The sequence below is a fragment of the Cotesia typhae genome, unplaced genomic scaffold (genome assembly GCF_013202065.1).
Source record: "Cotesia typhae breed Kobodo isofemale line unplaced genomic scaffold, CoteBio_Ctyphae contig_69, whole genome shotgun sequence".
Taxonomy (NCBI): Eukaryota; Metazoa; Arthropoda; class Insecta; order Hymenoptera; family Braconidae; genus Cotesia; species Cotesia typhae.
The window spans coordinates 1,432,376-1,445,869 of NW_027423763.1; the positions used below are offsets into that span (position 1 = coordinate 1,432,376).

General features: G+C 25.8%; 7 protein-coding genes across 10 annotated transcripts; 4 read left to right on the top strand and 3 right to left on the bottom strand.

Moving 5' to 3' along the window:
• The first annotated feature begins 157 nt into the window (after nt 1–157).
• On the top strand, nt 158–2,520 carry LOC141532689 (metaxin-2). Of its 2 annotated transcripts, XM_074251130.1 has the most exons (4): nt 158–415; nt 750–1,329; nt 1,736–1,873; nt 2,179–2,520. In XM_074251130.1, the coding sequence occupies exons 1-4, from the start codon at nt 370–372 to the stop codon at nt 2,333–2,335; spliced, it is 921 nt and encodes a 306-aa protein (XP_074107231.1). In that variant the 5' UTR covers nt 158–369; the 3' UTR covers nt 2,336–2,520. The 2 variants fall into 2 exon arrangements, with proteins under 2 accessions (XP_074107231.1, XP_074107232.1); XM_074251131.1 differs by lacking the exon at nt 2,179–2,520 and having other exon boundaries at nt 204–415; nt 1,736–2,159.
• Nucleotides 2,521–3,255: 735 nt separating this feature from the next.
• LOC141532686 (uncharacterized) lies at nt 3,256–6,132 on the bottom strand. The gene is made up of 4 exons (XM_074251129.1): nt 5,982–6,132; nt 5,208–5,433; nt 4,585–5,026; nt 3,256–4,228 (listed from the first exon to the last, which is right to left on the bottom strand). Exons 2-4 carry the CDS (start codon nt 5,412–5,414, stop codon nt 3,405–3,407), a joined length of 1,473 nt encoding a protein of 490 aa, XP_074107230.1. The 5' UTR covers nt 5,415–5,433; nt 5,982–6,132; the 3' UTR covers nt 3,256–3,404.
• Nucleotides 6,133–6,468: 336 nt separating this feature from the next.
• On the bottom strand, nt 6,469–7,494 carry Cuta (cutA divalent cation tolerance homolog). Of its 2 annotated transcripts, none has more exons than XM_074251136.1 (5): nt 7,309–7,494; nt 7,001–7,106; nt 6,864–6,913; nt 6,753–6,795; nt 6,469–6,677 (listed from the first exon to the last, which is right to left on the bottom strand). In XM_074251136.1, exons 1-5 carry the CDS (start codon nt 7,464–7,466, stop codon nt 6,612–6,614), a joined length of 423 nt encoding a protein of 140 aa, XP_074107237.1. In that variant the 5' UTR covers nt 7,467–7,494; the 3' UTR covers nt 6,469–6,611. The 2 variants fall into 2 exon arrangements, with proteins under 2 accessions (XP_074107237.1, XP_074107238.1); XM_074251137.1 differs by having other exon boundaries at nt 6,490–6,677; nt 6,748–6,795; nt 7,309–7,466.
• On the bottom strand, nt 7,446–8,511 carry Dim1 (thioredoxin-like protein Dim1). The gene is given in 3 exon segments (XM_074251135.1): nt 7,446–7,920; nt 7,922–7,999; nt 8,306–8,511. Coding segments are annotated over 3 exon segments (429 nt in total). The 5' UTR covers nt 8,384–8,511; the 3' UTR covers nt 7,446–7,647.
• A 91-nt stretch (nt 8,512–8,602) lies between these two features.
• Tom7 (translocase of outer membrane 7) lies at nt 8,603–9,689 on the top strand. 2 transcript variants are annotated; one of them, XM_074251134.1, is made up of 3 exons: nt 8,603–8,831; nt 8,908–8,956; nt 9,028–9,112. In XM_074251134.1, exons 1-3 carry the CDS (start codon nt 8,732–8,734, stop codon nt 9,041–9,043), a joined length of 165 nt encoding a protein of 54 aa, XP_074107235.1. In that variant the 5' UTR covers nt 8,603–8,731; the 3' UTR covers nt 9,044–9,112. The 2 variants fall into 2 exon arrangements, with proteins under 2 accessions (XP_074107235.1, XP_074107234.1); XM_074251133.1 differs by lacking the exon at nt 8,603–8,831 and having other exon boundaries at nt 8,905–8,956; nt 9,028–9,689.
• Nucleotides 9,690–9,699: 10 nt separating this feature from the next.
• Nucleotides 9,700–10,745, top strand: LOC141532690 (uncharacterized). Its single transcript, XM_074251132.1, has one exon. The coding sequence runs from the start codon at nt 10,141–10,143 to the stop codon at nt 10,690–10,692; it is 552 nt and encodes a 183-aa protein (XP_074107233.1). The 5' UTR covers nt 9,700–10,140; the 3' UTR covers nt 10,693–10,745.
• Nucleotides 10,746–11,416: 671 nt separating this feature from the next.
• Rpl23 (ribosomal protein L23) lies at nt 11,417–12,739 on the top strand. Its single transcript, XM_074251178.1, has 4 exons — nt 11,417–11,489; nt 11,874–11,957; nt 12,167–12,295; nt 12,488–12,739. Exons 1-4 carry the CDS (start codon nt 11,477–11,479, stop codon nt 12,682–12,684), a joined length of 423 nt encoding a protein of 140 aa, XP_074107279.1. The 5' UTR covers nt 11,417–11,476; the 3' UTR covers nt 12,685–12,739.
• Nucleotides 12,740–13,494: the final 755 nt, after the last annotated feature.

The following is a 13,494-nucleotide window of genomic DNA, read 5'->3' on the forward strand; positions in this document are numbered from 1 at the left end:
AAAAGTTTTGAAACAAACTATTTGTAACGTGATTGGTCAAATATATCATAAATATGAAAATATATACAATTCTATACTAAAATTCATGCGCGCGCAAAGTATACTAATTTTAAAAAAACCATGTTCTATATCTCTATTAATGACGCATGCGCGCGCAGTGATTAAATATTTAAAAAAGGGGAAAAATCCCGAACAAACCCGAAATTGATTCGCTCGCTTTCACGAATATAAAACAAAAATGGCGGCTTTGTTTATTTGAGGTAAGAATTTTTATTTGCACGCCCAATACTGTTGTTAGAAAAATTAAAAGTTGTGAATTATTAATTGTAAAGAATTATAAAAATTACTTTTTGAGAATAAATAATTAAAATGCCAAACACGCTGTTGAATGAGGCTAGAGAACTGGGACGTGAAGGTATTTATTGTTTAATTATTAATATCAATTTTATTTTATAAAAATCATAACCTAATTTAATATTTTATTTTTATTTATTTTAAAATATTTTTAATTATAAAATTTATTATTAAAAATTACAATTAGTAATTATTAAAATTAATAATTTTAAAAAATGAAAAATTTGCCATTTTTTTTTTTTTTAGTTTTTAAATATGGAATTTAAAAAAAAAAATTGATTAAAAATTAAACAAAAAAAAAAATTGATTTAAAAATTAAAAAAAATGAATAAAATTTTTTTAAAATTATTATTTTTTTTTTAAATTATTACAAAAAAAAAAATACTATTTTTCAGCACAAGGATTATGGCCACAATTAATAAAATTGTATCAGCCTCTGGAAGTGGAGCAAATATTATTACCCGACAATGCAAATTGTTTAGCTGTGCAAGCTTACTTGCACATGTGTAATTTAAATTACCAAGTAGAGCCGCGTAAAAATGCAGAGTACATGTCGCCGTCTGGAAAAGTGCCCTTCATACAGTGCGGAGGAACTGTTATTTCAGAGTTCGACAACATTGTGTCGTTCATCAACAGCAAGGGCACTACTTTGACCGAAGACTTGACTTTAGAAGAGAAAATTGACATGAGAGCCTACATATCGCTGATAAACAACGGGCTAGCCAATGCTGAGCAGTACATCTGCTGGGTTGATCCAGTTACTCTTGATACTGTAACTAAGCCCCGGCACGGCAATGTTTATGCTTGGCCTTTGAATCATATTTTGAATTGGCAGAAGCAACGGCAGGTTGTTAAAAAGCTCAAAGTTCTCGGCTTGTACAGCAAGGGGATCAATGATATTTATCATGATGTCAAAATGTGCTGTACTGCGCTGTCCGAGAGGCTTGATGGAAAGCCTTATTTTTATGGGGATAAGTAAGTTTTAGAAAAATTATTTATTTAAATTTTGAATTTTTAAAACTCCAAGAAGTAAAAAAATTTATCCCTAGATTTCAAAAGTTTTAAATACTTATTGTGGCTAAAATATTGAAGATACAAAAAAAAATGACATGAAACCTTTTTTAAAAAATTAACTATTGACATTTTTTAAATTATAAGCTCATCCCGATTATGTACTCATCAAGAGCTTTCATTTGAATACCCACATCAATTTTTCATATATTTTATATACTTTTATATATATTATATATATATATATATATATATATATATATATATATATATATATATATATATATATAGAGCTTATATCTTTAAAAATGTCAATAATTAAGAAAGTACTTTCAATTTTAAATTAAACTAACTTTTAATTTTATTTCAGAGGACCTACGGAACTTGATGCATTAGTCTTCGGGCATTTATTTACAATAATAACAACACCACTGCCAGCAAATAAATTAGCTGAAATAGTCAGAAGCTTTCCTGACCTAGTTGATCTGTGTAAGCGCATCGATCAGAGGTATTTTCAACGTAAAAACGATGATTAGGGTTTGCTTAAAAGTACAAGTTTCAAATTTATTGATATTGTTTACACGGATTATGACCGCTGTCAATTTTTGTGCTTAGCTTCTGAAACAAACAAGTGTCCTGAGGGTAAATTAATTTGTTCTATTATGTAAATTTTATTTTAAATATTTTTAAATTTAGAAAATTTTAAACTTGTACTTAAAATTGTGTGTAGATAAAATATAGAGATAAATAAAAAATGTTAAAAAATGTATAGATATAATATTAAAATTAATTATATAAAATAACGTGTTTCAGCTTTTTTACATCCCTACGTTCCATTGGAAGCTTCAATTACGATAAATTATTCTCAACAATTAATGATGATTTAAATAGCGAAATCAATGATGATAGCGACGAAGATAAATTAAATAGTGAAAAAATAAATAATTATTTATTTTTTCCAATGATGTAAATTATTTTTATTTTATTTAATATTTATTTATTTATTTTGTTATTTATAAGGTATAATTATTTCCTTTTTTTTTTTTTTTTTTTTTTCCAACTATTTATTACAATTAATATTTTTTACAATTATTTTTACTATATTTATTTAATTAAATCTGAACTTTTTCTACTAAATTGCACTGACCTTAAAAATTATTTTCAAAAAATTTTTAATTAAAATTAAAAAAATAAAGTACAAATTTGATAAAATAAAATTTTTTTTAATTACTGTAAAAAATATAATCTTGTTTTAGATTTTGTGCTGCTATACTTTGAGCTAAGTTTATTAATGTAGTTTTTTTATATGTGGATAATAAAAAATTTTTTAATTTTTTACTATTTTTTATTTAAGTCGATATGTGTTTAACTATTCACTATTTATTATATTATTTTTAATTATTAGTGATTAAATTAAACGATAGCTATAATACTTGATTCTTTATAGAGTAAAAATTTTAATAAATAACATTTTGATAATTTTTGCCAATTTTTTAGATTTTTTAACAGTGATTCCTTGATTTTTATTAACAATGATTAATAATATTACAATAATAATTTTAAAAAAAAATATTTACAAATTTAAAAAAAAAAAATAACATTTTTTTGTTAAAAAAAAATTAAAATTTTTATAAAAAAAAAATAGAAATTTAGTATTTTAATAAAATTAAAAAAAATTACTAGATACATAATTAAAAAATTACGTTGTATCTCGTGAACTATTGACATTTTTTAAAATATGTAAAAACTATTGTGCAAATGTATAAATTTGTATAAAAAAAAATATTTACAAATTTAAAATTAAAAAAAAAAAAAAAATAAAATTTTTTTTTAATTAAAAAAAAAAACTAAAAATTTAATTTTTTTTTTTTTTTTTTTTTTAAATAAAATTAAGCAAAATTTTATTTGCTTACAGTTAAAAAACTATTGTAATATTAATTAAAAAAAGAAGTATCACTGTTAAATAAAAAAATAAAATTTCAACAATAAAGAAACAAGTATAGAATTTAAAAATATTTGGAGTAGATATTAAAAAAAAATTAATCCGGAGGTAAAAAGCTAAATAATCTGAATTCATTCCTAATATGCGGCCTGACATCTCCCCCCGATACGACCAAATTCTCTAAGAAGGGTAGTAACTTAATCAACTCGCTATCAGAGCGGTCCGCGAACCAGCTCTCGATAGGAATACCGTTTTCCAATTGATACCCAAACGCCTGGGGACTGTTGTCAATAATGACCGTCTTGGAGAGATCTCTTCCCAAAATAGACAAGTCCTTGATGTAATTTCCATTAACGCAGACACAGTGCTCCCTAAACAGCCGGTACTTGATCAGCTTCCTCGTGGGGTCGAGAAGATTCATCAATTTATTAGCGTAGACCCTCTTGCTCGCGGTGAACAAAATTACTTCGTATAAATTCGAGACGTGTTCCAGGAATTCTCTGAAGTACGGACGAGTCCTGACAAAGACAGTGTAAGTGACGTCTTGGAACACCACCGGGAACCTGAAGGCCGCGTCTGAGAGCTCCTGCAAGCTGCAGTGGACCAGAGTCTCGTCCAGGTCGAGCACCAAGCTGAACTCCGGACAGCTCCGGGTCTTCAGAGGCAGCGCTGGACAGCGAGCTCGCATTGCTGGTGTCAAAGGCGGCAGGTGTTTGATAAACACATATGGGTCGAATGGCAGCCAGTCGTCCTGAGACTCTTGGGTTACTATGTTCGTCATGTCACTGCCAGCAACGCCTTCGTCGTAATCGTCATTGTCATTGCAATTGTCTATTTCATTGCTGATTTTGTTTACGTACAACTTATCCTCGTAGAATTTGTTACCATTGTCATCTGAACTCTTGAGCTTGTCAGCATAATCTATATTATTAAAAAAATAAAAATAAGCAAACCGAATAATTAAGAAATGACCTTGTATCTTGAGAAATATTGACATTTTTTAAATTATAAGTTCATCTCGACATTACACTCACCGAGACCTTTAATTTGAGTACCCACATCAATTTTTCATATATTTTATATATTTATATATTATATATATATATATATATATATATATATATATATATATATATATATATATATATGTATATGTATATATGAAAAATATATAAAAAATGCATGTGGGTACTCAAATGAAAGGTCTCGGTGAGTATAACACCAGGGTGAGCTTATATCTTTAAAAATGTCAATATTTAATAAAATAAAATACTTACTATTGGACTGAGGTGGTAATGACGTTTGCATTATTGAGTTGTAATAATCATCAGTACTCTCGGTATTGCAAATAGATGAATAATGCAGCGACAGGATGTCAACTACCGACAAAACTTGAGAAGGGTTGTCGACGTTTAAATCCAAGTTTGCCTCCTCCTGCAATAAACAAGACAAATCAACGCTTTCCTCGATTGTCGGAGCAAGAAACTCGGTTATAAGTCGGTTTGACAGATCTTGCACATTTTTTGAACTTTCCACTTGCAAATTCAACGGAGCTTCCTCATTTATTGCGCTCGCGGATGATGTCGAGGGAGTGTCGAGTTTTGGAGAACGGATTGGTGTAATGATCATTGAACGTTTTATACACTTTCGACGGCGAGGTAATCTCTCGTGGCGAATCACCGGTGATTTTTTGTAGCTTAGTACATTTTCTTTGCAAACCTAAATTTTAAAATTAATTAATATTAAATTTTTGATTTTTAGTCAATAAAAAAAAAAATTTTTTTTTAAATTATTTAATTTATTTATTAACTTAATTAATTAATTAAAAATTATTTTTGATACTAAAATTTTTGTTTTAAATCTTTAAAAAAAAAAAATTATTTTTTTTTTAAATATTTACCTCTTTCAACAAACTCGGAGATCTCCTTCTCCACCGCGACAATCTAGCGCACCTGCTGGAAGTATTAACCCTTTGACTGCTATTATTAACCGCTGGAACTTTCCTTACACCTCCTTGAATCCGTCCAGGAACCTTCGCCCTGAATGAAGCAGTTGAATTAATACGGCCTCGGAGCCGTCTTCCAACATGCTCGCTTCTTAGCCACATTTCAGGAACGTCAATCAATCTGAAACAAATTTAATAAAATAATTCATTAATATTTATAAAAAATAAAATAAAAAAAAAAAAAAAAAAAAACATAAACCCTTTTTTTTAAAGGAAAATTTTTTTCTACGTCACAGCACTCATCTTTGTCTTGGTATCGATTCTATGACGGGGGTGGTTGATCCACTCTGGAGAACGCTCACAACTATTTGGATCAATATATTACCGGCTAATAAAATTTATTTTATTTTATTTTTTTTTTTTTTCAATAATTAATTCACAAAAATTACAACTTTAATATTTAAAAATAAATAATTAATTAATTGATTAAATATTGACAGTAAAAATTTTAAAAAATATTTTAAATAATTAGAATTAATTAAAATAATTATTTAAAATAAATTTTTTATCAAAAAGTGGCGTGTGCATTAAAAAAAAGACACTAAACATATATTCCACTCATATATATTACAAGAGCAAGCAAAATAAACCAAAAAAAAAATTCCCGCGTAAATTAATAATTAAATCATATGTTTAAGTGTTTTATAATATAATTCTTTTAATATTTACCATATCGTCTTGTCTTCCAGTGTGATTATTTCCAAAATACTTTTTAAAACTCTTTATTATTTTTAATTTGTTGACATAAATACGGAATGAAAATGAACGCTCGCGTTTTTCGTCCCGACTGAAAACTAAACAAACATGGCCGTCGAAGACGCTCGAAAAAAATATCCATACTAAATAATTCTACACATGACATTGATTTTTTCTACAATTTATAAGGTTTAATTTAAAAATTTTTAATTAAATAATTTATTGTATTTTAATTAAATTAATTGTTGATTTAATTGTTAATTTTAAGGAAGAAAATTAGTGTGTTTTAGTTTTTTATTTGACTGCGTAGTTGTCGTCTATATATACCTCCGCCATTTTGTGAGTAATTATGCCAACAATAATTAATTATTGTAAGTTAATTAAATGTTGGAGTTATATTTAATGAAAAATGTGATTTTATTTTAGGATTTTTTTTTTATTTATTTAATTTTTGTAAAATTTTTAGTAAAAATTACAATATTTAAAAGAATTGACAAGTTCAAATAAAAAATTATTTTTTATAAGCTATTTAAAATTATTTTAATGATTAAAAATACAAAAAATATGAAAGTTTATTTTTTAATAAATTAAAGAATAAAAAAATTATTTTTTTGATGGTGGAACAATACTTCCAATCCAATTTAAATATGGCTCATTTCCATAATTGATCTGTAATAAAAATAATTTATTAATTTTATTGAAAATAAAAATACAAACTTTTTCAAAAAATTAATAAAACCTTACGGGAAGAGATATTACTTCACAAATTTCATAAGGATGATTATTTCTGAAAATTTTAATTTATAAAATTAATTAATATTAATTATTAAATTTAATAATACAGATTTTACTCACTTGACAAAACTTGTCAAGTTTCCAATAGTTTCTGTCCTTGTTTTAATCATCTGAAAATAAATAAATAAATTTATTAATTTAAATTAATAAATTGATTTATGGAAAAAAAAAAAAAAAATTAATAATTAAATCTTTACCAAAAGAAGCTCCTGGTCCTCATTAATTTCATCTTTCCACTCATAAACCGACGTTACCTGCGGAATAATATTGACACAGGCTGCTAATTTATTTTTGACCAATCCGCTGATTAAAAATAAATAAAATAAATTAATTAAAAAATTCTATTTTATTTATTTAATTTAAATTACAAGACCTTGATATTTTTACAGTATTAAAATTATGGCTAATAGCAACGTAATTGAAAAAAATAATAAAATTCAATAAATTATAATTAATAACAATAAAAAAAAAATATTCTTGTAAATAAATGACTTTATTTACTTACTGAGCAAGTTTTTTAGCAACATCAATATCAGGAACCGTAACATAAGCTACGGAATATACTCCAGCTAAGGAAGTCATTGTCCGCTGAGCTAAAGTTGATTTTAAATAATTTTTTACTAATAATAAACTAAATATTGGTAAAGTTAATGACAGTTTCATTTATCTATTAATTATTAATTCATAAAATTAATTTTTACAGAGACGGTAGGTTATGTTCAACTTTTTTATCATCAATGCGCTTGAGTAGTAGAGTGGGGAGAGAATTTTCTAGACTTTAAATATGTACATATAAAATTAATTAATTAATTAATTAATTAAAAATATTGAGAAATAAAAAAAATTAGTAGCGATATTTTGTGGAATAGTCTTTGGGTGATACAACTAAACCCCGGCCTTTTCTTGCTCCTCTGTAGACAGTTTCAATTATGTCTATCATCTCCTGCTTGTCCTCCAGGGTCCAGTTTATTTTGTTGTTGTTACCAGTCCCCAGATCAATCATGATGTGCTTGTTGCGGAAAAAGAACATCACTGTACATGGGTCGTACAATTCGTACATTTTGTTGAAGTCGGGGACTTCGGTGATGTCTACTAAATAAATTACGGCGAAATTTTTTTACTTTCTCGGCTATGTTGTAGAGAACTTCGTCCATTTTCATACACATCGGGTCCCAATCGTGACCAAATCTGATTACCTGTTAACAAAATATTATATTTTAATTTTTATAATAAATTTATGGCAAAAAATTCTTTAAAAAAATTCCACGTTTATAAATTAATAAAATATAATATTAAAATTTTTATTTATAATTTAAAATATTTTGATTCTTCTAAAAATTTTTTTTTAAACGATTTAATTGCTGTAAAATTCCAAAAATTTTTTTTTTTAATTAAAAAAAAAATTTTCAAAAATCAGCTGATCAATAATAATAATAATATTTTTTTCTAAATTTTACTTGTGGAATTTTATTATTATAAACTATTAAAACAAGTATACTCACAACAACTCGATCTTCTTCAGACAAAATAGCTTGATCCACCTGCCACCCGTTGTGTAAATGTGATAACATATACGACATTTTAAAGCTTTTTTATTATTTAACAATTTTTTAAATCTAAATTTTATAAACAAACGTTTAAAAACGTTTGACATCAGCAAACAGCTGATGTAAACAGACTGTCTTTTAAATAAGTTATAGTTATGAAATTTTTTAGAACACTACACTAGCGCCAGTGGCGAAAGTTGTAACTAAAATTTAAATCTGAGCTCTAGAGGGCGAGATTTTTCTAGAAATTTTTGTGACGACATTCACGCGCTAAAATAGTAATAATAATAAAATCTAACGATCCATAATTACTTTCTAAAAGCACGTTTATAAAACAAATAAAAATTTGTTTATTAAACTCTGATAATTAATTAATCCTCGATGGCAATGACACCAAGAACAAAACAAAAAATCGCAACAGTGTTGAAAATATCAAAGACTATTTTCCACTGGGGTTTCATACCAACAGTCTTGTATTTAGGTTAGTAATTAAAATAATTGCATTTAATAAATAAATATATTAATTAGTAATGTTATTAATATTTAAATTTTAACAGGATTTAAAAAAGGCGCTGATAATGGCATGCCGGAAATAAAATTAATGAGGTAAGAAATTAAATTAATTTAAATAAATTATTAATTAATCTCTAATAAAATAATTATTCTTTTATTTTCAGCATACTATGGTACTAATTTAAAAAAATATTAAAAAATAATTGTCTGATAAATTAATAAAAGTAAATTTATAAAAAACAAAATGAATCTCGGTATTGATTTTCATTTATATAAATCATTAAATAATTTTGCGGTTAAAGAGTACGCTATTTTTGAATTAAACCCGTTTAATCGACAAATTTCACTCCTCGAGCACAACGTTGTCTTGCCAGAGGCTCAAGAATCTCCAGAAGAGTACGCAAAAGACGGACTTGTTAATATTCCTTGGCCAGCTGGAAGTATTGAGCGAGAAAATATGATTGCTAATGTTAATTGTTATCTTAAAGTTAGCTCCTGCATTTTTGTCAGAGATGACAGCATCAAAAATTTTATTTTAAATTTATTTGATGTTAATTTGGAGTTTACTAAAATTACTAGCTTATCTGATTTGGGATACATTGAAATTTTTCCTAAAGGCGATGCTTGTGAGTATCATGACACGAAAGACAGCAACTGCGTGGTTGTTAATGCTAAAAATATGCTCACCTGGTATATTGAATATTTTAGTATTTTGTTAATTTAAAAATATTCATTTTTTTAATATTAATAATATTCTTAAATTAATCTTTACAACTCTAGATATTTTAATATTGAGTAAAAAAAAAAAAAAAAAAAAAAAAATAGTGAGAAATAGTGAGAGAAAATTTCAAAGCTGCTAACTTAAAGATTAGCAAAAAAAAAGTTACTTTTAATTGTAATAATAAAAAGCTATCCCTGTTTAAAAATATTGATTGAAAAATAATTTATCTTTAGATGCATAATTAAGAAATTACTTTGTATCTCGTGAAATATTGACATTTTTAAAAATATAAACTCATCCTGATGTTACACACTCATCGAGAGCTTTCATTTGAGTACCCACATCAATTTTTCATATATTTTATATATTTATATATATATGTATATATGAAAAATATATCAAAAATACATGTGGGTACTTAAATGAAAGCTCTTGATGACTCTTACATCGGAATGAGCGTATATTTTTAATTTTTTATTTATATTAGAAGCAAAAAAATTAATTTTTTTATATTTAATTATATTAGAAGAGTAATATATTAAAGGTGATAATAAATATGATAGTTGTAATTGATTTTATTGCGTACGACCTACCGAACGATACCTTTGCACTGAAAGAATTCGGATTGTGGTCGATCGCTCCCGATGCAAAGAACAATATTGTTACCTCGCATTACTCCTTCAAGCCACCGTACGAGTGGTCAAAATTGCCCTCTGAGTACCAACGGACCTACGAAGCGCACTCTAAGCACCACGGAATCCCATGGGACAAAGGTACCACGCCCTTCAATGCGATGATACCAGCAATTATTGATGATCTAAGACATGTCACTGGGATCTATGTTGCTTCTGCGAAAGCTAAAGTTGTTTTGACCGAATTAATTGGCGACCAGAAGGAAATTGCTGTGCTGGAGAATTTAGGGTGGTTTGATAAAAATGAAGTTGTTAAAAATTCTTGTAACTTACATCGAGAAAAGGGAAACAATTGCGCCTATGACAACGCCAGGAGGATGTCTATTTGGATTAATATTAATCAAATGATTGTTGATGCTTCTGGGTTTGAACCAACTGTTTCTATTATGGAACATGTTGATGTTAATAAAAGATAATTGATTTTTTAATTTATTTTAAATTTATGATTTAATTTTAAAAATTTTTCTTTTTTAATTTTTAATGTTGCTTTTTTTTTTTTTTTTTTTTTTTTTTTTTTTTAATTTTAAATATTATATTTTTTTTTAATCATTTTAATTAATAAAAGCCACAAAATTTTGCTTTTTCTCTTAATAATAAAAAATTTATTTTTTAAATTTTATTCTTAAAAAATTTTTTAAATTCTAAATGCAATTTTTTAAAAATAATTTTCTAGACTAAATTTATTTTAAAAAAAACAAATTTAAAAAAATTGTCACGTACCTGGTAATTTTAATGTCACTTCAATTACATAAAAAAAAAATTAATTGTTTATAATTAATTGAGTATTTTTTTACTAAATTAATTTTATAAAAAAACTTCTGATGCTTGTCAACTTCAGCTGAAGTGTCATGAACCAACAATGTCCTCCAATAAAAGATGGATGCTAACTTAATTAATTAAAAAAATAGTAATTAAAATAAAATAATTAATTTTACATTAAACCATTAATTAAAATAATTAATAATTGTTTTAATTCCACAAAAAAAAACATTTGAAACATTTTTTACCCACCTCTAATTAACTGAAATAGGAAAATGCCACTAGCGCCATCTTGAGTTTAAAAAAGAAACAAAAATGGCGCGACTGTAGTTTCTATCTACCGAATGTAGCCACTGGGTGCACTTCATAAACACACACGAGTAAATTCTGGCAGTTCTGGCCACGAGAAAACTAACCTGATTCTTTCTTTTACTATCCAAGATGTCGAAGCGAGGTGTGTAATTTTTAACTAAAAATAAATCGCGTTCAATCGGGTATTATTAAACAAATCATAAACAAATATAATTAAAATATTCAAAAATTAATTACTCTATTTTATTTTTTAACTAAAATTTTTCACTTAGATTGTATAATTATTTTTTTAATTGGATTAGAACTTTTGATGTGTGAGCTGTTAGTGGCAGTGATAAATTTTTTTTTCTAAAAAAAAAATTATTAAAATCTTTTTTATTTTTTTTTTTTTCTAATTTTTTATAATGATTAAAAAAAATTTCCAAATATTTTAATTATTCACGAAAACGTGTTGATAAAAATTATTTTGTGGTTAATTACTTTAAAAAAACAAATATTAATTAATTAATTAATTAATTAATTACAGGTCGTGGAGGTTCTGCGGGAGCGAAATTTAGAATATCTCTTGGTCTCCCAGTTGGAGCCGTAATTAATTGTGCGGACAATACTGGTAAGTAACTATTAAATAAATTTTAACCTATAATATGTCACTAAAATCATCATACATATTTTTTTTTAATGTAAAAAAAAAAAAATTCAATTTTACAACATTTAAAAAATTACACGTGCAATTTAAAAAATTTTTTTAATTGTATTTTAGTAATAATAACAATGATAAAAATATATCATAAATATAATGTGAATAATTAATATTTACAGGAGCAAAAAATCTCTATGTCATCGCTGTTCAGGGAATAAAAGGACGATTGAATCGTCTCCCAGCTGCAGGGTCTGGTGACATGATTGTCGCTACTGTGAAGAAAGGAAAGCCTGAGCTTCGTAAGAAGGGTAAGTTAAAAATTTATGAAATTTAATTTAAAAATTAATTAGGCTACTATTGGACCTCAGACAATTGATAAAATTTAATAACATTGATAATAAAATTTTTTTGATAGTATTTAAAAATTATCTGAGGTTCATCAGCTGACTTGGAGCCTGACAAAAGAGTTAAATTATTAAATGAATAATGTTTTATTTCAGTAATGCCCGCGGTAGTTATTCGCCAACGGAAACCCTTCCGCAGGAAGGATGGTACCTTCCTCTACTTCGAAGACAACGCTGGTGTCATCGTAAATAACAAGGGAGAAATGAAAGGATCTGCTATTACGGGTCCTGTTGCAAAGGAGTGTGCTGATTTATGGCCTCGTATCGCTTCCAATGCGAGCAGCATTGCTTAATTTAATTTAAATCTGTTTTGCTTCATTTCTCATCAATAAAATTCTTTAAAAATAATTACAAGTGTTTTTATTTATTAATGATTAAGAAATTACCTTGTATCTCGTAAACTATTGACATTTTTATGGGTATAAGCTCATCCCGATGTTACACTCGTCAAGAGCTTTCATTTGAGTACCCACATCAATTTTTCATATATTTTATATATTTATATATATTATATATCTATATATATGTATATATGAAAAATATATAAAAAATGCATGTGGGTACTCAAATGAAAGCTCTTGATGAGTATAACATCAGGATAAGCTTATATCTTCAAAAACTTCATTATTTAAGAAAGTACTTATCCATTTAATTCTTAACTAAATTTAACAGAAGTAATAATAAAAAAACCAAATTGATAGAATTACAATTTATTCATATATTTTTTTGGCATATAAAATATATATACATTCAATTACCCTTACAATTATAATGTTAACTCTTAATTATTAAAAATTAAGTATGAGTAAATTTATATTAATTGAGAATTATTTAATTATTTATTTTAAATTATAAAATAAATTTTCTTCTAAATTAAATTTATTTACAATGTAAAAAAAAATGAATAAATAAATATTAAACTTAAATTAAATTAATCAAGTCATTTTTTTACATCTTTTTTATTTTTATTAAAAATAACTTAAAAAAAAAAAAAAAAAAAAAATGTTACATAAATTTAACTGAAAATTTTTTTTTTCAAGCCTCTTTTTTTATCCAATTTACTGCTACTTATTCTACCGAGTTTAAAAAAAAAATGATAATAA